Source organism: Leptonychotes weddellii, chromosome 6 (genome assembly GCF_054177405.1).
Source record: "Leptonychotes weddellii isolate Sample4059 chromosome 6, ASM5417740v2, whole genome shotgun sequence".
Lineage (NCBI taxonomy): Eukaryota > Metazoa > Chordata > Mammalia > Carnivora > Phocidae > Leptonychotes > Leptonychotes weddellii.
This window is the reverse complement of record NC_138374.1, coordinates 77,322,288-77,347,944: the sequence shown is the minus strand read 5'-3', so window position 1 is coordinate 77,347,944 and position 25,657 is coordinate 77,322,288. Positions and strand designations below refer to the sequence as shown.

Here is a 25,657-nt window from a genome sequence, read left to right as displayed (position 1 = left end):
GGAAAGCCTATTTTCTTTTATACGGACAAGAGTTATTTGCATTACTATCAATTTCCCAAAACTTACAGAGTTGTGAAATAGCTTGAAGACCAGGAAAGGGATGGAGAGGAGCTCATCAGGACCCCAGCAAGTCTGCTTAGTGAGAAGGCCTGGGACTGGGAGGTGCAGAGGACACTGTTGGAGCTTCTGAATCCACTGGATGGGGTTCTTCTGTAAAATGAGGTAAAGGTACCTTTACTCAGGTAAAGGTGACTGCAGCCACCAACAGGGTGGACATCCAGGACCCTGCACTCTCCGCTCAGGCGGTCTGGACCTGAAGATTGAATTCCCCATGCCCAGCGAGGAGGCCCGGGCCAGAATCCTGCAGATCCACTCCCACAAGGTGAACATCAGTCCTGATGTGAACTACAAGGAGCGGGCCCGCCGTGCAGATGACTTCAGTGGGGCCGCATGCAAGGCCGTGTGTGTGGAGGGGGCATGATCGCACTGCTCAGGCACACCACGAACTCACACATGAGGACAACATGGAGGGCATCCTGGAGGTGCATGCCAAGAAGAAAGCCAACCTGCAGTTCGATGCACCTGCCCCCTGGTCTCATGCTGGGTAGATGCATAATAAAACATGGTTTCAGGAAAAGAAAAAAAAACTAACATTGCGGAGAACACCCAGGATATCTTTTTTTTTTTTTTTTTAATTCCAAAGACTTCTAAGTGTTTCCTGACAGGTCATAGTCTAGCAGACAAATTCTAAATACTCAAATCTCAAACTATGCTTCAAGATGGACTATCTATTCCTCCTGTTCTTCAGGCTAAAAGATAATTTATTTTTTTAAAGATTTTATTTATTTATTTGACAGAGAGAGCAGAAGGGGGAGCAGCAGAGGGAGAGGGAGAAGCAGACTCCCTGATGAGCAGGGAGCCTGATGCAGGACTCGATCCCAGGACCCCGGGATCATGACCTGAGCCCAAGGCAGGCGCTTCACCGACTGAGCCGCCCAGGTGCCCCTAAAAGATAATTAAAAAAAAACAAAAAAGTTAAATCATGACCGACTCTAATAGCCATAAAATGAACACATGTTAAAGATTTAATTTAGCTCATTAATTAAATGAGACAACTAAGCAGATGCTACATCTGGTTCAAAGGGAAAGTGCAAGAAGCACCAGTTTATATGAAATGAAGCATATTGAAATGAATGGGCCAACCGCCTCAGCTGACTCCCACAAGGCGGGGAGACCCCTGCACTGGACAGGATTCAGGTGGATCCCTACATTGCGCGGCCATGTTATCTACAACTCAGAGTCATGAAACAACTCACACCCAATGAAAGGTTACCATCGGGTAGGCTGGGAAGTAGCGCTCTAAACCAGGATGTTCAGCATTACTGACATTTGGGATCAGATCACTTTGCTGTGGAGTGTGAGAAGTTGAGCAGCATCCCTGGCTTCTACCCACTAGAGGCCAGTGGCTCCCCATCCGCAGTCCTGACAATACAAAATGTCTTCCAGCAAGGCCAAGTGTCCCCTGGGGTAGGGTAGAAAGGGCAAAGCCACCCCCTGTTTCCCACTGAAACACAAATGCTTGCCTCCTAGTGCAGGGATGGGGAGGACGAGCAGTCCCAGCGCACCCGCGCCTCCGGGATGGAGCCAAGAAGTTCCCTCCCTCCCAGCAACCCCCCCAGCACCCCGCTCCCGGGGGAGGGGTCACCGGCACTGCTCTCCAAACACCCCACCAGTATTGACTCCGTCCTCCCCTTCAAGGTGAGTGTCAGATAAACAACAATACCTGGGGTTGGTAATCTCTTCACCCAACCTGGGGCTCGAACTCACCACCCCACGGTCAAGATCGCATGCTGCACTGATTGAGCCAGCCAGGCGCCCCACGAGTACCTTCTCAGTATAAGTATGCCCCTGCAATATCCGGGACATGCTTACACTGAGGAAATGTTGGTGCTAACCTGAAATTCAGGATGTATTTTGAGTGGCCAACCCCGGAACCCTGTGTGTGATGTGCAGCGTGTGATTCTAACAGGCGCTGAGGCCTCGGAATCCCCGTGCTGCCCGCGACCGCTGGTGCGACACCGGGTCACCCAGCCTCTCCGAGGCCCGCTGTTCGCCTCAGCAGGATGGGAACCCAGCGGGGGGACACCCGTCTCCGGGGTTGCTGCGAGCGGTAAATGAGAGGCCGTCTGCGCGCTGTTGGACACAAAGTCGGGGCCCCGGTGATGGCCGCTGATTTAGTCCCGGACCCGCCTTCCAGCCCTGGGGGCGGAGCGTTGGCGGCCGGTCTGGGCCGCAGGTGGCAGCCCCCGACCCCCGGCGCCGAGGCCACACCCCGCCGGGAAGCCACAGCACTCCGGGCGCCGAGGCCACAGCCCTCCGGGCGCCGAGGCCACACCCGCCGCCGGGCGCCGAGGCCACACCCCGCCGGGAGGGGGCGCCTCCTGCTGGGGGAGGTACCGCCCGCGGCGCCGCCGACCGCAGTCCAGCCGCAGTGCGCCCAACCAGGCCGCGCTCCTTCCGACGCCGGTCCCTGCTCGCCGCGCCCCTGCCGAGACCCCGCGCCATGGCCGGCATCGCGGCCAAGCTGGTGAAGGACCGAGAGACGGCCGAGGGGCTGGGCTCGCACGAGAAGTCCATTAAGTACCTCAACCAGGACTACGAGGCGCTGCGGGACGAGTGCCTGGAGGCCGGGACGCTCTTCCAGGACCCCTCCTTCCCGGCCATCCCTTCCTCCCTGGGCTTCAAGGAGCTGGGACCCTACTCCAGCAAGACGCAGGGCATCGAGTGGAAGCGGCCCACGGTAGGGCGCGGGGCCGGGGGTCGCAGGGGCGGCGGGGGCGCTGGGCCCGGGGTGGGTGGGGTGTGCGGTGCCGGGGCCGCGGGGGGCGGCGGGGGGCGCGGGGCCCGAGGTGGGGGGTGTGCAGAGCGGGGGCCGGCAGGGGGCGCGGGGCCCGGGGTGGGTGGAGTGCGGAGGGTGCGGGGCCCAGGCTGCCGGCCGGCCTAGCGCAGCGGGGTCTGGGAGGGCCTGCGCCCGCCGCCGAGAGCGCGCCAGGAGCGCACTGTGCGCGCCCCTCCCCGTTATTCGGTGCAGGCGCGTCCGCAGCGTGGTGGGCCTGGCCTCTCTCCACCCCAACGCTTCCTCCGCCAGTCAGGCGCGCCCTGCCCTCCGGTGCAGTTACCAGGCCGGCCAGGGGAGCCGCCTTCGGACTCCACAAGATGTCGGGGCGACATAGGAGCCCTGGGAGAAACTTTGCTTGGACTCCCGCGGGGAGATGGTGGGAGGAAGGTCTGCGGGGAAAGGAGGGTGGGAGGCAGTATCTGACCAGGAAACGTCAGGCTCTAACTCAGCTTGTGTCTGCTTCAGGGCTAAAAGGGAAACCCGCAGCCTGGTCCTTTTGTGAGTAAGGATTGTCTCATGCAGTCGCGGTTAAGATTTATCCAATCAGAGTTTCGTGTTTATTTTTCCAAATGGGAGCTGGTGAGACCTCTGCATAACATTTACCCCGATGATTAACGAAGGACGGGAGTGATGCAGCACAGATCCAGATGCTCCTCCTCATTGCACTGGCCCAGAATGCTCCCTGGGGAATCTCGGGGGGCCCTCTAAGCTCCCTTGTCCTGCCCGCGCCCCTTGCCCTGGCAGGCCTTGGGACAGCTTGCCCCCTCCTCCAGTTGTCCATCCGGTTCGCCATGGACCTCTGCAGGCCCCACCTGCCATGGGACACTGCATGGTATTCCCCTGCCAAATCTGAACAAGGCTTCCTGGGAGCCCAGGCTCTAGATTCCTGACCTGAGAGTAAAGTTGCCGCCCTGCGTCCACTCCTCTGGACCTCCCAGGTCACCTGTTACCCTAAACCCAGCCTATAAGCAGCAAGTACAGTAGAAATGCCCTAGGTGAGGTCCCCAGCACTTGAGTTCATTTCTTGCTCACCTGCTGGGTGACGCTGCCTGGACCTCTAGCCTCTCTGCTTCCATTTCTTCATCTAAAAGGAGAGATGTTGCCCAAGTATTTTCCTCTTTATTTATTATTCTTTATCTTTTATTGTTCCTCACAGAGCCCTGCTAACTTTCCTCAAGTGTTTTCGCAGTTTATAGGTATAATTACGTATTATCTGTCCTTCCCTCAGAACTGCAGGGACCCCCTGTGTATTGGTCACCAGTGTGTCCCCAGAGATCAGTGCCACCTCATCCAGCAGTCCTGAGCACCTGTTAACACTCCAGGCACTGTCTTCAATGCTTGGGATACACCTGTGAACAGAGGGACAGTGATTCTTCATGGAGTCAGGGAATGAATGAAGGCAGGGTTGTAATGAGCCTCAAGTGAAGTTATAGTTGTGAAAGTGACAAATAAAAGAGAATGTATTCACCTGACACTAGCATAGTGCCTCGCTCACAGTTTACAGAGTGAATTTGCACACTCCTTCACCTGTTCTTTCATTCACTATTAAATAAGCATTTGCTGAACACCTACTGTGCCAAGCACAGTATGTCTAGTTTCTGCCTCCTTAAACTTTAGGGGCTGGTGAGGGGAGGCAGGTCACCCAGGAGGTAGAACTGCCGGTAGAGCTTCCAGATGGGCGAGAGATCTGGAGCCATCTCAGGACCCCGCCAGCTCAGGATGAGACAGGCTGCGAGCTGCACAAGTTGGGGTGGGGGGGAGGCTGTTATGTTCCCATTCAGCAGTTGAAGAACTAGAGGCTTGCAGAAGTTAAATATTTGCTCACACAGGTGTCCGGGGTGGAGCCGGGACTCTGTCCGGCCTGTGGGTTGGACAGCTACCCTCTGCCTCCGTCCTGCCTTCTCGAACACTGCTGTGGTTGGGGTCAGGCGAGGGAAACAAAATGTCCCCTGGATCTGGACACCAGCGAGTCACTGGGGACTTTGGAAGAGCAGCTGCAGTGGGAAGGTGGTGCAGAGCCAGTCGGCTGGGTGCTGTAGGTGCCACAAGTGAGGGACCCAAAGCAGGAAGAGCGTCATCAGCTCCTTTGAGAGGGTGTCTGAAAAGGGACAGGGGAGTGGTGGGTAGGGCGGGCCGTGGGATTTGAGAGGCTGTGGGATGTGTCATGTGTTGAGTCACCAGGGAGGAAGGGGTGAGAGGCAGACAGCAGGAATTGGTGACACGGGGTCCCAAGGAAGGGAGAGCAGGGAGCAGGCAGGCCAGGCAGGCCCTGAGCGAGAGGGTGTGCTCCTCCCCAGGGAGGGGTTTCCTGACCTCGCTGCTGAGACCAGCTGCAGTGCTGGGGAGGTCGGAGCAGGGGCAGGCTGCCTGAGTCCCCCTGTGCCCCGAGAGCACAGACCTCTGGTGGCCTCCAGATTCAGGGACTATCATCCCCTTGTTCTTCAGTGGCAATAACAATAGCTGACTTCTGTGGAGTGCTTACCAAGGACACTTGGTGTCACTGAACACCCTGTGGGGGGTACACTTGTCACACCGTCCCCATTCCATAGATGAGGAAACCAAGGCCAACAGAGGTGGAGGACCTTGCCCGGGTCTTAGAACCCGTTGGAGTGGCAGGGCCAGGGTTCAGACCCCGCTTGTCCGGACCCAGAGCCCAAGCCCTCGACCCCGTCCCCGGGGTCGCATCCGGGTTTAATCCAGTGCCTACATGCCACGCGCGAGGCTCACTTTTCTGAGGCACCTCCAGGGGCCACCCTGGGCTTTGCCTTCTTTGGAGAGGCTGCCCGAGGTGTGGGAAAATTTCTGAAACAGTGGAAAATCCTGCTGGTGGAAGAGCCTGGCACACAGAGGAACGCGATGTGATTCTTGGGCTCTCGGCCCCAAGCCCAGTGTGTCCATCGATGAGCTGCATGAGTGCTTGCCTGGCGGGTTCGGCTGTCCCGTCATCCCCCCAAGCAGCCTGACCTGAGCAGGGAGGGGACCGTGGCGAGGCGTGAAAGGAATGCACTCTGCTGTAGAGTGATGAGCAGGGACAGGGGACAGGGGGCCGGACCCAGGCCCCACCCAGAAAAGGCTTCTGCTTGACCGAGAGGGACACACCGAGAGGTGTGGGGTGGAGCGCCGGCACACCGAGGTCGCCCAAGCCAATGAAAGCCCAGATTTATGCCTGGCTTCCTCTGGCTTCCTCTGCGGTTTTGGGGTGGAGCACTTCAGAATCAGGAAACAGAGAGGGTGGCGGGAGGGGCCAGAATTGTTCCCGATTGGCCTCCATGGGGCTGTGGGGGGCGGGGGGATAATCGTGAGTTTTGTTACTAATCAGTGAGGTTGTAACACCCTTAGAGTTTTGTTACTAATCGGTTAGAGGCAGCCTCGCAGCAGAAAGAGTACAAAGCTATTGTTATCTGCCAGTGAGTGCAAATGCCAGTGCTGTCTGTAACTTAGAGCCGCTATCTTTGGACACATTGTTTTACACTGTTTTATCTCCGTGGCCTGTTTCCTCCCCGTAAGATGGGGACGGTACCCATCTGAGTCCCGGAGAGGGCCCCATGACATAAAGCACCACGCACAGCACCCCTCTGCAGCTGCTTCCCGAGACACGGATGCTGCCGATATCCCGCGCGCTGGGCGGCTTCAGAAGGCTAGATCCGTTCCCCTGCACAACACTGGACGGGGCACAGCTAAATACCAGACTGCAGAGTACAAGTGCTCGGGGGCTCAGAATCCCAGACATGAGCGAGGGCTGGACTGTGAAGGAGGGCTTCATGGAGGAGGTGGCAAGGAGCCTTGAAATACGGTAGGAGGTGAAACAGGAGAGAACAAGGTGGGAAAGGAATCCCACGAAGACAAAACAGCTGATGTGCAGGAATGGAGGAGAGGGGCTGGTGGGGCTGGTGGGGCGGCCCCAGAGTATGAAGGGACCCCACAGCTGATGGAGAGGAAGTAGAGACATGAAGTAGGCTGTAGGCAGTGCGGGGGCGCTGGGGTTCCATGGGGCAGGGGTACGAGAAGTTGCCCATGGCAGTCTGGCTCTAACTGCAAAACTTTCCCTGGCGGGGGGGGGGTGCGGATGGCGGAGAAGGCGTCTGGTGCACCCACTGGGAACGGAGGTGTCCTAACCCCAAAAGCATGTGCCTGGGGGCTTGACAGCACTCTGTGGGTCTCGTTCCCAGGAGATCTGCAATGACCCGCGGTTTATTATTGGAGGGGCCACCCGCACGGACATCTGCCAAGGAGCCCTGGGTAAGTGACGGCACCTGAAACGGGCTGTGGGGTCTTGTCTGCAAGGCTGTGCCTCTCCTCCCTTCCCAGGCAGCCTGCTGGCTTCCATTTCCAGAAGCTTCCTGGGATTTCTTCTCCCCTGAGGTGCCCATCCCGAGGCACACATGAAGCCTCCTGGGTCCCCTGCTCTGGGCTGGTTGTTGAGGCTACACAGACGCGCCCACTGGAGGGTGCAGGGGCTTCTGGATTCCAACTGCTCGTTGCGCTCGGACCCCCCGGGGGGCAGAATGGCTAGCGGCGGACGCAGTCGGGCTCTGGGCTGAGGGCCAGGTGGGAGGACTCCCCCAGGCCAGTCACAGTCCTGACACCTCCATTCTTGGGGGCTCGGGGCCCAGGGGTGGTGACTCAGTGTGAGGGAAGAGGGAAACCTGAGCTCGCTGCTGAGCGGAAGTCAGAGCACCAGGGTGTTCTCAGTGTTTGCAAGATGGGCTCACCATGGTATCACAACAACGGGAAGCAGCGCTTCTTGTTGCAAAGGTGGTTGTAATGTTCATTTAAACGCACGGGGAGGGGGGAGCCGAACTGTGAGGGCCTGAGGCCGAGCCCTTGTTTTCTCTGGATGGACACAGTGCCTGCTGGGCCTGGACCTGCTGAGTCTCCGGCTTCGGTATGAACTCTCCCAAGGCTTCCGTGAAGGCTTAACGTGGGCCTAGGACCATGACTTGAGATGCTCGTAGAACCCTCTCGTAAGGAACAGGAGCCTGTGGTCACTCCGATAAACCAGAAGCTTGTTTCCTGCGATCAGCTTCCGCTTGCTCCCCAGACTAGTCCACCTGCAACAAAATCGATCAACTGGAATCGTACCGCCTTTCCTGGCCCACTTTGCCCAGGTTCCGATACTCAGAGTAATGGCGGCTTGTGTTTCTTGAGTGAACACTGCACCAGACACTAAGCCATGATGCAGAATCCCCGCGGTGCTGTGATTATTCTTATCAATGAGGACACTGAGGTCCCGGGAGTAACGGCGGAAGTGAGGGTCTGGGATACAAGCACGGACCGCGTGACTCCAGGGCCTGTGTCCTCAGCCCCCGGGCCACACTCGTAGAAGGGGGCTGGAAAGTCTCGGTCCCTGAGGGACGTCAGGGCAGCTGTATGAGTCTGGGAGCCGCACAGGAAATGCCTCTCGGAGAACATGCCCAGCTGGCCTGAGCCCAGCCTCTGTGTGCGGATGCCTGAGATGCTAGAGCACATTCTTAGCTGCAGGGAACACCCCCTGCCCCCCTTTCCTTCCCTCTCCCCCACAAACAATAGAAGCCAGGGGTCCTTGGGCAATGGGAGTTAGCTGACAGAGGCCTTGGCCAGCTCTGGGGGCTTGGGGGATCGGTCACACCAGGGCTGGACTCCACACGTGGCCCCAACATTTACTTTAATAGAGCGTTATGACATCTCAAGGGCCAAATTGCAAGTAGCAAATGCAGGATTTGAGTGTTCTTTACATAGCACCAGGCCTTTCGGAGAGGAGACAAGTGGACCTTACATTCCAGGGGTACAATTCCTGAGATCTGCCCTGGGTCAAATAGAAACAAGATTAAGTGTGATAGCCCTTTTAGAATTCCTCAGTCATTGGTCTGTAATTTCTAAGGCCGTTTGCTCTCTTGGTCTTTCCTTTCGGAGGCTGCTGGTTGGAGGACTGCCTGTGGAATGTGGTTGTCTGGACTCTCACCCGCCTCTGGTCTCTGGGCGCAGGGTGGTGACTGTGGCCAAGCCCGAGCAGGCTCAGAAGCATCTGGAACAGGGGACCGTGGCCGCGGCAGCTGGCCACACGAGCAGAGTGGCAGCCGGGGCTCAGCTCCTGGACTGTGGGCAAGTCCTCACGCAGGTGAGGCATTCGGCTGCTCTAAAGTAGTTCCTCCCACCTTCCACGGAGCGTGGACCACATGCTCCAACGTGGAGCGCGGCCAGACCGTCTACAGCAGTGACAGCCCGGCCACCACGTGCATTTCTGTGCGCCCAGCTGCAGGCAGTCACCCCAAGTCTGCCGTGAACCGCTCCCCCACCACGCAGACCAGAAGACAGCCCAGGGGTGTGGCTGGGGGTACAGGCAAGGCCACAGAGCTGAAATGCGTCAAAGGAGAGAAGCAGATCCGATTGTAAGTCTTCCTGCACTCCTCAGAGCTGCCCTGACGCCGTGACTGTGTCAAGGGGACCGGGAGGTGACGTTCTCAGAGCAAAATTCACTTTCTGCCCGGAGACCCACTTGGCTCACCAGGGACCCCAGGCGGTGCCGTCCATAGACTTGTGCATTTCTGGGTGCCAGTGGGCCCAGCAGTGGGCCATCCACAAACCACCCCCCTCTCCCAGGAGGCACAGCCCAAAGCCCCAGCGAAGTCGTTCACGCTGTGTTTGCAGAACTGCCCCTACAGTGAGCAGCTAAGTAGAATCTGGACTCACGGCTGGTGACCTGCTCTTATGGGCTGGAATCGCCCCCAGAAGCCGGGAAAGTCCGGAAGCTGAGCTCCTCCCACTGTAGGTTTTCACTGTGCCTCTGCTGAGCTTTCTCCAGTGCCCCCAGAGTCCCCACAGCCCCCCATAGCTCTCTCTGCTCTCCCCAAGCTGGTCTCACCCCCCAACACCACCCCAGGCCCCCCAGGGGATGGCTCGAGGCCATCAGCAGCTGTCAGAGCTCTTGAAAGGCACAGCCTGTGTCATTGTCACCTGGAGGATATTCTCCAGGCCCCTGGGGCGGTCACCCTGCCTCCACGCCCAAGAGGCACCTGGGTCCCCAGAGCACCTACTAGGCGGTGTTGGCTACAGGTGTGCTCGCCACAGCCCGGCCCGCTGGAGAAGCACCTGCTCCCTCCACCAGATCAGCCTGGGGGTCCTGGGGCAGGTTACCCAAGCTGAGACTCAGTTTCCTCTTCTGTAAATGGGAATAACGACACTACAGTTGACCCTGGAGTCACATGGGGGTTAGGGGCACTGATGCCCCGCACAGTTGAAAATCTGCATCCAACCTGACTCACCTGGAACTTAACTACTAATAAGTGTTGTAAATAATCTTTATTTATTTTTTAAAGATACTTATTTATTGGAAGGGAGAGAGAGCATATGCACGAGCAAGGGGGAGGGGCAGAGGTAGAGAGAGAATCCCAAGCAGACTCCACACTGAGTGTGGAGCCCCACACAGGACTCAGTCTCACAACCCTGAGATCATGACCTGAGCCAAAACCAAGAATCAGGGACACTTAACCGACTGAGCCACCTAGGCGCCCCTGTAAATAATTTTAGATGATTTACATTATAATTTTTTTAAAAAGTCATTTTTATGGTAGGTGCCTTTTGAAATGTTAATAGACTTTATTTTGTGGCACAGTCTTAGATTTACGGAAGAACTGAGAGGACAGTACAGAGAACCCCACCTACCCCACACCCAGATTCCCCGTCTCGCTGAGCTCTTATTATGGCTCAGGACCCAGCACTGATACGGCATCATCGAAATTTCCTCAGCTGTTCCTAGTGTCCTGGCTCTGCTCCAGCGTCCCACTCAGGGACCACGTTATGTTTGGCTGTTGTGTCTGCGTGGGCTCCTCTGGGCTGTGGCAGTTCCGATGCTCCTTGCATTTTAGGGTTCTTGTAGGAGGCCCCTCTATTTTGGAATGTGCAGGTGCCTTTAAAAAAATAGTGTGTGTAGTTTTAAAAAAGGGATGGAAAATTAAGTGTCCGCTGGTTTGGTGGAGAAAGTAAATACATTCTCTTCTCTTTGCAATAATCGCGGCCAGCCCCATCCTTACTGCCCCCCCGCCCAGGGCATCTCCAGCTCCTGGAGCAGATGTGTGGCCGCTATGACTCATTTCCTCCCAGCCTCCCTTCCAGTTGTAAATACTCCCCCCAGCTTTGTTCCCCGAAGGCTGCACCCATGCTCCCAGATCCCTTACTGCTGCCTTAGGACAGTCCCAGAAGCTGGGACAGCTGGAGCACTCACCCTGCTGTTTTCCCCAGGCCCCTGCCCTGCCCTGGCTGCCCCAGCCTTGGTCAGCACACAGCAGCCTTCCTGACCTCCGGACCCCAGAGAGCAGGGGCAGCGGGAATTCTCCCCCAAAAGAACCCCCCCCACTGTTGCATACATTTACATCTGAAGCCCCCGGGGTGCCCAGGAGGAGTTTACAGGGCTCCCCCTGCTCCCCATTGGCCTCTGATCACACTGGCTTTTCGCTTGTCAGGGGCTCCCTGAGCCAAGAGCCAGGCCACATCCCTCTGGCCTCCTGTGTCTGCCCCTGAGATGAGAGTTGGATCAGATTTTCCTAAGATCCCACTACTTCTGACATTCTGTGACTCCAAAAATATGCTACCTTCTGCTGGCAGGAAACCCCCCCCCCGCCAGCTTTTTGCACCCCCATCCCCACCCCGCAAGGGGCTCAGCTCATGTCCCGGCTCCAAGGTCTGGGGAGCTCTGCTCAGATCACCCCCCAACGGCGTCAGCCGCAGGGGGGCTGGCGAGGCGCTGGCCAGCAGCAGTACGGGTGATGGAGCCCCAGGAGAAGGGGGGGTCCACACGGCGGGGGGCGGCCTGGCCGGCAGGTGTGCGTTAACCAGGACGGAAGTGGCCTGTGTCTGCACTCCAGGACGGTAGCACGAGCCACGTGTGCGTTGTGGCCACTGCGGGGGGCCGCGCAGCGGCCCGGGACGCCCTGGGGTCGAGCCTCCTGCCCCTTACTCTCCGGGCTGGGATGGTCCTCACAGGCCTGTGTGTCTCCGCCCGAGCCAGGCTGGGTACATGCATCCGTGAACACCTGTAAGCAGCAGGGTCCAGAGGGGGGACGTGGGGGTCCGTCAGGCCGAGCGTGGCCGTGGCTCTGCGGCGCGTGGCTCTTCGCTTTGGGCGGATCGCCGTCCTCCTTAAGCCTCCGTTGCCTCATCGGCGAACTGGGCGTAAGGGGAGCACCTGCCGCAGGGCTGAGGCTGAAACTGAACGCACCTGTGCAGCTCCGGGCGGCCGGGCGCGTGGGAGGGGCGTGAGTGCAGCCCGTGGGCAGCGCTGTTCCTGCGAGCGGGTCAGGTGCACCTGGGGCGTGCGCGCGTGCGCGGTGCCGGCCGCCGGTACCTGCCGGGCCGGGCTCTGGACCTCGCGGTCAGCAGTCCCCGAAGTTGTGGAGAGGGACAGGAGGTGGTGTTCGGAGAAGAGCTCAAGGGGCCCCGTGCAGTCCCCTGAGCCCCACCGGCGGGGCCCACGCTCTGCCTGCAGTGTGCCTTCATCCCGAGCTCCCGCCTACTGCCTGCGCATGGGAGCGAAGGTGACGCTTGTGTCCTCCCTTTCCCATCGGGTGGGGAGCTGCACGACTCGGTTTCTCGGTCTGTCTGGCGGTTTGGATCAGAGTGCAGAGCTCATTCTTGTGGGGCTACTTTGTACTGGGGTCTTCTCTCCTGCACCTCACACCCCCCTCCATGGGGAGATTTTTGTCCACAGTTCAACACTGCAGATGCCCCCAGGGACTCAGGAGGTTGGGGGCTCCTCCTGTGGGGTGGATGAAGGCGGCGGGGGTCAGGGGAGAAAGGGCGTGGGTTTGACTGAGCCCCAGTCCCTGGAGCTGGGGAATGCAGCTGAAACCAGCACCAGGTGGCTTCCTGCTGGTCCCCGGCCAGCCAGGGCCCAGCTGCCAGGCAGGGACTCCCTTCCCAGCATCCAGTGGTCCAGGCAAGTTCAGAGTCAGGGCTCACGTCCTCAGCTCCCTCCTTCCTCGTAGGGCCCCCACTCGGGCAGGGGAAGGGAGGGGCAGGGACACATGGTCTGGATCATCCGCTGGCTCCTGGAAGGAGGCTTGTGTTAACCAGGGCGGGGTGGGGCCCGTCGCCCATAGCCTCGGATGTAAATGAGCAGTGATTGGGTGTGGGGGCATTCTGGTTTGGGGGTGCCCTTTTCTGGGCTGCTGTGGGGCATGAAAGGGTGATGGGAGGGATGCCCCATGGGACTCCTCAGCCACCATCCCACAGGCCTGGGCCCCTGGCAGGGTGTGAGCATCTTCTGGAGAAGCCCCTCCCAGCAGCTCCCAGGGGTGGCCCCGGTTGGCCCTTCGGAGATTCTGTCCCCTTCCTTCCAAAGCCGGTCCAGTGGCCTCCCTCCATAAGCTGCCTAGGCCTGTCCCCTGTGCTGGAGACCATTAAACACCAGTGTGTCAGGAGGGGTCAGATGTGCCCAAACCAGCCTCAGCATCTGGTCTGTTTAGAAATTGTGTAGCTTCACATGGAGAGCAAAGGAGCAAGGCACTAACACAGTGAGACCAGGGCCATCGAGACTGGACACAGGGCAGGGCCTCCCACCCTCCATGCTGTAGGGCGGGCGGCGGCATTCCTGGCCCCTGGCCACTGCATGCACCAGCCCCCACCCAAACTTGACAGTCAGAAATGCCTCCACACATTGCCAAGATCCCCTGGGGTGGGGGAGTTGGTGGCAAAGCGCCCCTGGCGGAAAATCACTGAACACCAACACCGGGGTGTGCAGGGGAGAGGGTGGGGAGGGTGGTGGGAGCCTGGAGGGAGCCTGGAGGAGGGAGCCATGGTGGTAAATGATGGGCAAGTTGACAAGGCTCCGTAGCCCCCCACACAGTTGGGAGGAACCAGCCTGTAAAGTTGGGGTGCATTGCTGGGATGTTTGAACTTGTGGGAGGGGCTCCAGCTTTCCCCCACCCCGGGGAGTTTCTGCAGCAGAAGACGGGCTGCCCCTGCTTCTTGGAAGGTACTCCCCTTCTGGGGCAGGCGTGTGGACTGCATCTCAGGCCCTGGGGTGCCCCAGCGACGGCAGAGTGACTGGGCGCCTTGTGCGCCATCCCCACACCGTCACCTCCGTGCTGGCCGTCCTCCTGCTGGTGCCCCCCCCCCAAATGGGGCAGGCCATCATAGTCAGCAGGTGCATCTTCCTGGCCAGATCTCAGGAGAGCAGATTCCAAGAAGGTCCCTGTCTCGCTACACCTGTACCTAGCGTTGTAACCCACCCCCAAAATCAGTGGCTCAAAATAACAGGATTTTCCTGTTCACTTACACGGGTTTGAAGGATGGCTGGGGTCAGCCCCGTGACTCAGGGCCCCTCCCGCACTTTTAGCCACTGGGCTGGGGTCACCTGAAAGCCCCTCACCCACCTGTTTGGAGCCTGGGCTGGAGGCCGGGTCAGCAGGGGCCCCGGGGTCCCTGTGCCTCTCATGTGGCCTCTTCCATGGAGGCCTCAAGTGAGCTGAGCTTCTGGGCACTTGTCCAGGGAGAGACCCCAGGAAGCTGCCTCACCTTTTATGACCTAGCTTCAGGGGTCACACGGCACCCCTTCTGCCGAACCCTATCCACTGAGACACTCAGAGGCCGGCCCGGGTTCTAGAAGAGCATGTGACCCCAGAAATACTGTGGCTGCCATTTCTGGAAGATGCCATGCTTCCTCCCCTTGGAATGATGGCCTTGTCCTTCACCAGTGGTGACCCAAGGAGGCTCGGATACTAGCCCGTCGTGGTTGGGTGGCTGGGTTCTCTGGGATCCCCCAGTATGCAGGTAGTGGGGCACTCAGCTGGCTGGGCTCACTGGTGCAGTCTGGGGACATGGTAGGGGGAGAGCCTGCCCCCCAAGGGCTGGGACTGAGTCCCCGAGGGTGACCAAGGAATGAGGTGGAGGGCAGGTGTCTGGGCAGAGTTAGCACTCTCCCGTGGGAAATGGCCTCTTCTGGAAAGTATAAGCATTTTATTGGGTCTAGAGGATCTGGTGCAGAAGGGGAGAGGCTGAGCACCCTCCCTAAACTGGCAGAGTCTAGTCTAATCTCTTCTACCTCACCTTCCCCTCACTCAGAGCCCTGCCCCACCTGTGCCTGCTCCCTGCTCCTCTGGGACTGGGCCATCCCTACACTGCTCAGGTGTCCCCACCCACCCTTCCCTAGCCCTGCAAGGGCTCCTCCCCTCCACCTGCTCCTCAGGACCGGTTCAAGCCCATCTCCCCTAGCCCCCTGCCCTCCTAACCCACCCCCTTACCCACCCCTCCTGCAGCCCTCCTCCCCCTTACTCCTCCTGCAGCCCCTGCCCCACTTGTAGCCCCCCACCCTCCTATCCACCCCTCCTGCAGCCCCCCACCCTCCTAACCCACCCCCTTACCCACCCCTTCCTGCACCCCACCCCTTTACCCTCCCCACTTTTCCTGCAGCCCCCTACCCTCCTATCCCATCCCCCTTACCCACCCGTCCTGCAGCTCCCCACCCTGTTCAGACTTGAAGCTGAGGGCTCACCAGCACCTGTGATTGTGGTCCCCTGCCTGTCCTCACACTGGCCCAAGTGCCTGAGAGCAAGAGCCACTCTTGTCCGGAGCCCGCACACCAGGCATGGAGGGGAGAGGGAGCAAACAAGGCAGTAGAGAGCAGACGGGGGGAAGAAGATTCGTGTCCGTGTCCGCCAGGGCCCGTGCAAGGAGGGGGTGCTCAGAGGCTCTCACGGGCACAGGGGCTCGTCAGGCCCTGAGAGAACAGTGGGGGTGCCGAAGCTCAGAGGGCTTCCAGGAAGTGGCAGGGCCGGCCTTGGGCGATGCATTGTCTGCGCTTTCTCAGCGTGTGTATTTGAAGCGTGTACACGCTGTGTGTGCGGCAAGTCAGGGACACGTGCTCGGCAGTGACACGGGCCCTGCCCTCACAGATCTTCCGTTCTGGGACCCACCACGGGCAACCACACTCTCCTGGGGGGGGGACAGAAGCCCAGCGTCTCCTGGATTCTCTGCCTCACTTTCCTGTTTGTGGAGGGAAGCCCCTGATGGCAGGCGGAAGCACGCAACGAATATCATTGTGCTCCCCGTTTGGAAGCTCCCCCGCTCCCACGGCCGCAAATATTAGGAAACCAGCCCTGTCCCGCTCCCGGCAGTGGGCCCTGGGTGACCTCGGCCCCTGCACAGAGCTGACTTAGGACGCACAGAGAGGCCGGGGAGCACGGCCATGGAAATTTACTGACATGGCTCTGTATGAATTCACGTTTTCAGAAGAGGGTCCTGGGCCTTCAAGGAGTCATTCATCAGGCCGCCCAGAGGGCTGTGTGGGGAAGGCTGTGTGCGCCCCTTGTGCTCAGGCCGGAGCCAGGAGGGGGTGAGCCCAGTCAGAGACACTTAAACCTTTGTCAGGGTAGTCCAGAGGGTAAGGCATCTGTGCCTAATGACCCCAAATTGCAACCCAATCCTCCTTTTCCCAAGCAAGTCAGAAGGGAGAGGCAGGTCTGGACTTGGAGGGGATTCCCTGGGGCCCATGAGCACAAGGGGCCTAGTGATCCCAGCAGGTGCCCAGGGGGGTGGGGGGCAGAGAGAAGGTCACTCAATAGTCGTTGAGTGAATAAATTAATACATGAGATCTCTCTGCCTTAGACACAAAATTCATAGATAAAATTCCGTGCAAAAACCCACAGCAAGACACGCAGGGAGAAGGTGGTCCACCTGCAGGGGGAGGAGGCAGGGCGCTTGTGCCCTTAAAGGGCCCTCTTGCCTTGTGTCCTGTGAGGGACCCTTGGCCCCCCATCCTTTCCTATGTGGCTCCCCCTCCTCACGTGCCCCCATTGTCTGGTCTCATCCTTTCTGGGACCACACACCACAGCCTGAGACTTTGCTGTCCTGGGTCCCAGCTTTCTCCCCTGACTCCTTCCCTAGAAAAACACATGTTTACATTCATGCAGAACTTGCACAGAATGTGTGGGGTTCCACATCTCTAAAGCCCATCCGGGGACCCCTAGTTTTCCTTTTGCATCAGATCCTAACAACCTTCTGACTACCATAGCTAAGAAAATGTGAGGTCAGAGAAGTTCAGAAATGTATCCAGGTGCACGCATCACCAGCAGGATCAGGATCCAAACCCAGGTCTTAGCACACATCCTGTGCTTCCCACCCACCTCTGGTCGGGCCTCCCAGGTCTGTGCAGGAGGCCTTCCCCTTGTGGTCTGGGGCTCACTGAAGGCCGGCCTAGCAGCTGGGGAATGGCCAGCCCCACCCCTGGGAGCCTGCCTTGGTGAGTGAACACATCAACCCCAGCCCTACTGGACCCTTGGGCACCCGCCTGTTCTGTATACTCGCTAGGCACCCAAGGCTCTCAGCCGCAAGACTGGCGCTCCCCGGGTTGTGCACCTGCTCCTGGCTCCATGTTGGCAGAGAGGGCACCTGGGACAACGTGGCCCCAGGGAGGAGGGTGTGCAGGAAGGGCGATCCCTAGGGGCCTGGCTGGAAGGCTGAACCCAGCCCAAGGGGACAGAGAGGACCACCAGGAGCCCAGAACCTGACAGGAACCAGAGAGGATGGAGTCAGTACAGGTGTGTCCAGGCGTGAGGGAGGGAGAGAGCAGGGCTTCCAGGCAGGCTGTGGGCCCAGGGAGGGCAGTTCTTGGAGGGAACAGACATGCACGCAGCCTTGAGTGGGCACATCTCTTGCAGGGATCCCGAGGTCCCCACTGGGGAGGGGAGGGATCTCTGTGCCGACCTAAGTGAAAGATAGGGCAAGTCTGTCTTGGCCCTGGACACCCTCCTCTGGGCGGTTTCTATAATGCTGGCTTCCTAGCTGTCCCCCACCCTGGTTCAGCCTCTCAGAAGCTCTCCGGAGTTCCCATTCGAGGTCTGGTCTCAGAGTGGGGTGAGGACTCTGTGTTCTGCTCTGGGAATTAAGTCGAGATGCAGTGTGGGGTCTTTGGAGAAAGGGGGTTGCAAGCTCGCATAGGCAGCTCATGCTTGACTGAGCATATGGCTGTTAGGATACCCAGGTGGGCTTTTAGGATAGGAAGCAGGGCAGAAAGTCACCCCCCACTCCACCCCCAGCCTCTCAGGCCTGTATCAGTTGAGTGTCTTCCAGAACAGACTAGTAGGGGCAGGAGTTCAGCTGGGGGTGGGGGGAAGAGGGGGGAACCTGGATGTGGGAACAGCCAGTCTGGAGCCTGTAGTCAGACCTTCAGTGGGTGGTTCAGGAACCCCTGGGCAGAACCTTGTCTGTTCCTTTAATGATGGGCATGGCCAGCAGCCCGGGTGTTCAAGGACCTGTGGTGACCCAGCTCTGACCCTTGTCCCTGCCCGTGTCTGGGGTGCTGGACAGGGGAGTCCAGGGGAGTCAGAGCTTCAGGCAAAGTAGACAGAAGGTGCTAGAATTTACTATGCATCCCCTCAGTGGGGCCTGACCCCTCCCCCAGTGCATACAATGAAACCATGTCTTGTGAAGAAAAACCATGGGTTTTAAAGAAAAGACAATCCAGAAAGAAGAGGGTATCGAAATCTAGGGAGAGAAAGAGCCACAGATGCTGTCAGAAGGACCTCAGCTGCCACAGGAGGTCCCTGCATTTAGGTCCAATGGGGGATGGCCAGGGAAGAGCCTCACCCACCCCCCAGGGAAGATCTGGTTCTGTACAGGCCAGCAGTAGGTGCACCCTTCCTAAGCATGCCGGAAGGTTCCAGGGTCAAGTATGTGGAAAATATGCACATCGTGCCCTCTCCCCCCGAAGCCACCACAGATCATTGTTGGGAAGCCTCCACTCTTGACCTGCTTAACTTTGCATTTCCCGTGCAAACATGGAACCTTCACCCATCATCACAGGAAATCCTCAGATAAGGCCCAGAATCAATAACTCAAAACCCAACAGTTTAGCATGCTCGTTTTGTTTTGTTTTAAGGTTTTATTTATTTATTTGACAGAGAGAGCAAGAGCAGGAACCCAAGCAGGGGGAGTGGGAGAGGGAGAAGCAGGCTTCCCGCGGAGCAGGGAGCCTGATGCGGGGCTCGATCCCAGGACCCCAGGATCATGACCCTGAGCCGAAGGCAGACGCTTAACGACTGAGCAACCCAGGTGCCCCTAGAATGCTCGTTTTATACAGAGATGAATCTCAGAAGAATCAGCTAACTGAAGTGAGCGTGGGTGCCTCGGGGAGGGAGACTAAGACGGGGCAGGAGTCCACGGTTTTTAGTGCCCTTTGTGCTAATTTTTAAATCTAGGGGCAATGAAAGCTTGATCTAAAAAAATGCTAAAGCTGGAGGCGCCTGGCTGGCTCAGTCAGTAGCACCTGCGGCTCTTTTTTTTTTTTTTTTTTAAAGATTTATTTATTTATTTGACAGAGAGAGACATAGCAAGAGCAGGAACACAAGCAGGGGGAGTGGGAAAGGGAGAAGCAGGCTCCTGGAGGAGCAGAGAGCCCAATGCAGGGCTTGATCCCAGGACCCTGAGATCATGACCTGAGCTGAAGGTAGATGCTTAATGACTGAGCTACCCAGGCACCCTAAAAAAAAATTTTTTTTAAGTGCTCTCTACCCTCAACTTGGAGCTCGAACTCACAACCCTGAGACCAAGAGCCGCATGCTCCTCCGACTGAGCCGGCCAGGAGCTCCTAATATGTTTGAGACATTAGTTTTTCCCTTTTCCATGAACTGCTTACATCTTTGTCCATTTTTCTATGGAGCTCTCATTTCTTTATTTACTAGAAAAGTTTATATATAATGTCTGGGATCTGAGTATTTTTCCTTGTTACTTTTTTTAGTTTGATTTTGTTCATTATGATTTTTTTTTACCATGTAGACTTTTTTTTTAATACTATAATGTAGTTAAGTTTATCATTTAAAAGGCTTATGGCTTCCAGGTTACAATTCCATAGCCTGTCTCCACTCAGATTATATTGGAATTCTCCCATCGTCTCTTCCAGAATGTCTATGAATTTATAAAAACATTGTATTTATAATGTTATCATGATGTTAACATACTAAGATACAATTAAGATATATGGCATACATACATAGGCAATCAAAATATAAATAAAACAAATGGCTAGACTTACCATATTTATGTAGGATTATGTAAATAACATATTAGAATATATACTTAAATATATAATGTTAAATGCTAAAATATGAACATTATTCCATTTAGAATTTATCCCTATGACAAGATGAACTAGAACTTGATTTTTTTTCTAGAAGGCCACTCCATTGTTCCAATTCCACATGTGAATAGTGTATCTTCACTAAATTCCTATGTTTGGAATGATTCTGAACTTTCTTTTCTACTCCATGGATCTGTATTCTCACGCACAAGTTCTGTATGGTTTTAATTAATTGTGGCTTTATGCCTGTTTTAATACCTGATAAAGGTAGACTCCCTTCCCAGACTTTCTTCTGTCTATGCTTGACATTTAATTTTTCCTTATAAACTTTACATCAGCTAAGTTCCAAATTTAAAAAATCCTCTTACTATTTTTATTGGGATTGCATTAAGTTTACAGACTGACTTAGGAGGAAGTGGCATTTTTATGATGATGACTTTTTCTGGCCAAGAATCTGGGCCCCGTTTTAAATGGGATAAATGATTATCCGAGCTTCTCCATGCAGGATGTTACCCTTGGAGTTAGCTAAGGGTGAACAGCTGATGAGGGATAGACTGTAGTCAGCCAAGTCTTGAACACTCTTGGCCATACACACCGTGTGTTGGAAGCCTTCTGTGACCTGGTGAGGAAGTAGCACCAGATCCCTGGCAGGAGAGGCCCTGATTTAGGAGGTGGAGCTGGTGTCAGGACTCAAGAACTGGGCATAAGTGGGTCATGCCCAGATGCCACCTCGAGGGAGCAGTGCCCGGGGTCAAGGGGCACAGCTCAAGCCAAGCCCAGGAAGAAATACTCTCACCACACCCTCCTCCTCCCTTCCTGTGCTCCCCAGGGCTCCCATTGGCTGAACTCACCAGCAGCCAGAGGCTCTGGGAGCCCACAGTTTTGTCCAGGGAGGCCAGCCCCAGGGCAGAGGGCAGGATGAAGGTGTGCACTGGACGTGGGGAGGCACGCATGTCCCCACCACCATCATCTCTGCTCTGAGACAAATGGACTAAGTGAAGACGAGTTCATTAATGGTGACCGAGTGTAAGTAGACTCTGCACCCCGCAGGGGCTTTGTGGTGCACTGCTCAGGGACAGTCCTGCATGGTCCGGGTGGTCGCCCACCCTCACCTCTCTCTTGCGGACAGGTAATTAAAAAACCTATAGAGGGCGCCTGGGTGGCTCAGTCGTTAAGCGTCTGCCTTCGGCTCAGGTCATGATCCCAGGGTCCTGGGATCGAGCCCCACATCGGGCTCCCTGCTCAGCAGGAAGCCTGCTTCTCCCTCTCCCACTCCCCCTGCTTGTGTTCCTGCTCTCGCTATGTCCCTCTCTGTCAAATAAATACATAAAAAATCTTAAAAATAAATAAATAAATAAATAAATAACCTATAGAACTACACATCTGCATCTTTCCAAGCCCATCTGTATGGCAGCTTTCCTGGACAGTCCTTGTCACTGAAAGACACCCTCTCAGGCTTTCCTGGGGCTAAACCAGTAGAGCAGTGGACAGGTGCATTGCCATCTCACCTGTCCTGACCCAGCCAGCTGGTTGTGCCCAGATCCTGATGCCACTGACCCAAACAGGCTCTGCCTGGGGGAGGTTCCCAGGACTGATCCACCCACCTCACCTCTGCAGGAGTTAAGTCCCTGCAGGACTGTCCAGAGGAGAAGGGCGGTTGTGAATCATTTGGGGGAAGGGAGAGGCTGACCTTGATGGGGAGGACAGAGGATCCGAGGCTGCAACGGGAGGTTGTGGGACAGGTTTCCCAGGGAGGAGAAGGCCCCACATGGACGTGGCATCCATGTGCTAGTGAGCACCATGCAGCCAGACACGGAGACAATCAGGTCCCCCCCTCAAGGACAGAAGTCCCCACGACAACATCCTGTGAGTTAGATGCCTTGGAAATTGGCACCTGTTCGCAAAGGAGACCATGTGGGTCACACGTTAAAAGCTTTGCTCAGACCCACCTGACGGTGGCTCGTTACGGGGACTTCAGGAGGCCACCAGCCTCCCTCGGCCTCCTGTCCACTGCTGTGACAGAGGCCGACAGCACCTGCCTGTTTGTTCTGTGACGAAACGAGAGGACGATCTTGGTAAAGCCCAGGGACCTGCTGTGTCGTGAGTCCCCATGATGTCACTATTCTAGTCCCTGATGCTGAGAACGCTCACGGGAGCGGGGGAAGTAAGGAAACAAGATGGGCCGTGTGAGGGAGAGAGTTAGGAATCCGAGTGTAAAACGGGATTTCCGACGCTTTTACCTTATTAGGCATCTGCGCACTCTTCCAGGGGCCTCCCAACCTTCAGCCCCACAGCTTGGAGCGCTGACGGGAAACGTTTTGAGTCTTCGGCTGTAAAACGCTCTGAGTCTTGTTCCCTCTTGTCTGCTGTGCTCTTGGTGCCCCTGTCTTGACGGTGTGACAACAGGCTGACGTCCTGCCGTCCCAGTGAGTCACGGTGCGTCCGACGGGTGGCAAGTTTTACTGTCCCGTGAGCCATGGCCTGAGGGAGTTCAGATACAATGTAGGATTTCAGGAAGCTGCCGGCGTGTTACCCCTCCGTTTTAAGCGTGGATTGCAGTTGGATATTCCTAGTGGGGTCAATCTCTAGCAAGGTTCGGTTTTTAAACAAAGCCCAGGACTTGATTTAGAGGATTTGCTTGGGAGACCAGATCACCTCTGGCCTGCGTGCCCTCTGAGCTTCCATTTCCTCAGTCCACAGAGGCAACGACAGCCCGGGTGATCGTGTCATAAGGGTTACAGATAACTGTGCAACATGCTTTTTGCAAACTGCAGAGCATTGTGCACACACTGCCTGCCCACTACGGCTCAGGGCAGACCCGGATTCCGCCGCCTGCGCTGCCCCTTCAGGATACCTGACCTCAAGCAAGTCACTCGACTGCTTAAAGCCACAGTGCCGTCATCCAGAGGCATTCTAGGATGACACGCCCTTTCAGAGGAAACCAGTTAGAGTGGGATAGCTCTGCACAGGGCAGGGGGTGCGGGGGCATCACTGAAGGAAGAAAACTGGAAGGCACGGAACACGGCCACTGATTTCCAGAATGTGGCAGGAGCCTCTGGGTCTGGTGGTGAGCAGTCATCTGTGCTGGGTGTGGGGCCAGCGCTGACCTAGATGTATGGCCCACGATAAACAAGAGCCCCATCCCTCCTGCACCCGGTCACATCCCGGGAACAGCCGTGACGTCTGAGGCCACAGAGCAGGACACACGTGCGTCATGTTAAAGCACTGGCTCCTGGGACCCTGGGAGACCGAACGGCGGGGAGGTCCGAGGGACCCACTGCTGCTGCAGTCCCTTCACCCCGAGCGGCTCTTCCCAGGGTGCTCACAGCTTCCCGGGGCCGCACAGCAGGTGTGGGGTTCTGGCTTCAGGACTCTGTCTCTGGGATCCTACAGTTGAACCACTTTGTCCACAAGCCTGTCCTTCTCCACGTGTTGACCCAAATCCAAGCACTTTGCAAGATGCCCAGAAAATCTTGAATTCGCTCAAGAAGAGGAAGAATCACAAGCATCTCCAGGCTTCCAGAGAAGGACCAAAGCCACGAGAGGATCCAGGGTCAGGGGAGGAGGAGAGGATTGGAAAGGGGATCTCGTGAGCCCAGGAACAGTAGACACGTGGTGGGCCTGTCCTGCAGGCGGGACAGTATGATACGGTCCACGCGGGAGAGCGTGATGCTCAGAAACGGCCGGAAGATCGTCTGTTTTATTGACCAGGCGGCATGTGGGCTCAGCACGGGGAAGCCCCTCTGGGTAGACTTCCATCCCCCCCCGCTGGGGACTCCTCGGCTCCTGCCCCCTGAGAGCTAAAGAGCTTGCCTCCTTGCAAGCTCCGTATTCTCAACACGCCAAAGGTCTCTACTTTGGTTCCTGTCAAAGCCTACTTGACCCAAAAGGTTGTCTCTGGGATCTGGCGGACAGAAACATCACACCTGTTAAACTGCCTTGTAGCTGTTTAATCGTTGGCCCGGCATTTAACCTCCTGAGCCATGTCTGCTCCGCTCCGACGCAGGGACGGTCATGCTCCTGACAGAGCGCTGGGAGGAGTAGATGAGGTAATGACCCGAAGCTCCCAGGAGAGTGGCTGGCACATCGGAGGGTCTCAGCAAGTGAGAGCTGTTGCCCGTGCTACCCTAGCACTCGGGGAGACTGAGGTCACCACGTCACGTGGCAGAAAAGTCCAAGGCAGGTCAGGCTGCAGGTAGGGCTTGGTTCGGGGTCTCCAGTGATGCCAGCAGGACCTGGTTTCTAAACTCCTTCCATCTCCCAGCCCCTCTTCCTTTGAGATGGCCCCGTTCTCAGGCAGGCTGCCCCTCCCACGGCAGCAGGGCCCCTGTAAAGCTCTCGTGGCACCTCACGGGCTCTGGCTGGACCACAAAACCTTGTCCAGGCCGACCACTGCAGGCCGGGGAATGTGATGCCTGGGTGACCACAGGCCTGCCTCTGGAACTGAAACCTCACAGACCGAGTGTGCGGGCAGCTGGTTTCTCAGAGGGTTCCCGGAGGCGAGCAGAAAGCCACAGCTGCACCCCCAGCACCCCTGCACCCACCCAGGTGAAGGATCGAGGGGATTCGTTTGCCTGCATCGGGTTCCAGGTGGTGCCCTGCAGAGCTGCCCCACACGGGCCTCAGAGAGCTGCACGCACGCCACCCGTCAGGATGCTAAGTAGTCAGTAAACTGTCCTCAGTAAACATAAATCCAATGATGCAAACTAGCCCCTCCAAGGCTGTTTCCTGTTAGTGCTGTGGGAGGTGGTGGGAAGCGCACGCCCCTTTAGCACGAACTCGAGGTCCTCGGCCTCCCCCGGGAGCCTCAGTCGGGCCCCGGCCCTTAGAGGTGAACATGAGCCCCCTCGATGCGCTGTTGCTGACAGCGGCTCGCTTCTGACCACGTAAGATGCTGGTCACCTGCCGCGGGCTTGTGAGTGCTTTACATACTTTACAGCTCAGCCACCCGTGAGCCGCAGGAGACACGGCAGCTCGGGGAGGGGCCCGTCCGACCGGGTTCTTGTGCCCCTGCACGGTGCCCTCCCACCCCCAGAAGGGACCGTCCATGTGCCCTCGCCCCTGGGGGGCAGCCCGGCCACCCGCCGTCTCTGACCCTGGGACCCGTGCTTGCCCCGTGCGGGACGCACAGGGCAGCCTACGTGGGGCCTGCCGGCGGCCTCTGCACCCTCCTCCCACTGACCGCGTCCCACCCGCGCTGCCACATCCTCTGGTCCCCAGCTCGCCTGAGCTCACCTGCACACCCCGCACTCCCAGAAGTGTGGGCGCCTCGTCATTCCGCCGCGCCCTCTGTGGGCCAGGTGGGTGGCCGGGCCGGGAGGACAGCGCGGCTCTCACGGGTCTTCCCAAGAGTGGATCCTCCCGCCTCCGAGCAGGTCCCCCCCCCCCCCGCACTAAAGATGTCACCAGCCCTCCGACCCGCCCATCGTGCGGGGGCTCCTCCTCAGCTTCCAGCACCCGGGGCAGGACAGGGTGAGACCCCTGCTTGGAGCTGCGTGCTGTGTTTGCAGGTGACTGCTGGCTACTGGCGGCCATTGCCTCCCTCACCTTGAGTGAAGAGGTCCTGGCTCGCGTCGTGCCCCTAGAGCAGAGCTTCCAGGACAGCTATGCGGGGATCTTCCACTTCCAGGTAACGTCGTGTCGGCTCCAGCTTCTCCCCAGCGGGTCCTGGGGGGGTAGGGACAGGTCCTGGGGGGTCAGGGACAGCTCCT

The 25,657-nt window shown here is 57.5% G+C and overlaps 1 protein-coding gene and 1 long non-coding RNA gene across 5 annotated transcripts in view; one reads left to right on the top strand and one right to left on the bottom strand.

The window, feature by feature from the left end:
- Positions 1 to 820: 820 nt before the first annotated feature.
- Positions 821 to 2,034, bottom strand: LOC145721996 (uncharacterized). 2 transcript variants are annotated; one of them, XR_014146036.1, is made up of 3 exons: positions 1,784 to 2,034; positions 1,317 to 1,482; positions 821 to 1,005 (listed from the first exon to the last, which is right to left on the bottom strand). It is a non-coding gene; the product is annotated as an uncharacterized LOC145721996 (long non-coding RNA). The 2 variants fall into 2 exon arrangements; XR_014146037.1 differs by having other exon boundaries at positions 1,334 to 1,482.
- Positions 2,035 to 2,454: 420 nt separating this feature from the next.
- CAPN2 (calpain 2) overlaps positions 2,455 to 25,657 on the top strand; it is a 40,854-nt gene continuing 17,651 nt past the window's right edge. The window contains exons 1-3 of one of the 3 annotated variants that reach the window (XM_081823020.1): positions 2,455 to 2,800; positions 7,069 to 7,138; positions 25,457 to 25,575. In XM_081823020.1, the coding sequence (XP_081679146.1) occupies positions 2,564 to 2,800; positions 7,069 to 7,138; positions 25,457 to 25,575 (426 nt within the window). In that variant the 5' untranslated portion in view covers positions 2,455 to 2,563. The remainder of the gene's footprint in view (positions 2,801 to 7,068; positions 7,139 to 25,456; positions 25,576 to 25,657) is intronic. The other 2 variants (XM_081823019.1, XM_081823018.1) reach the window with 2 other exon arrangements.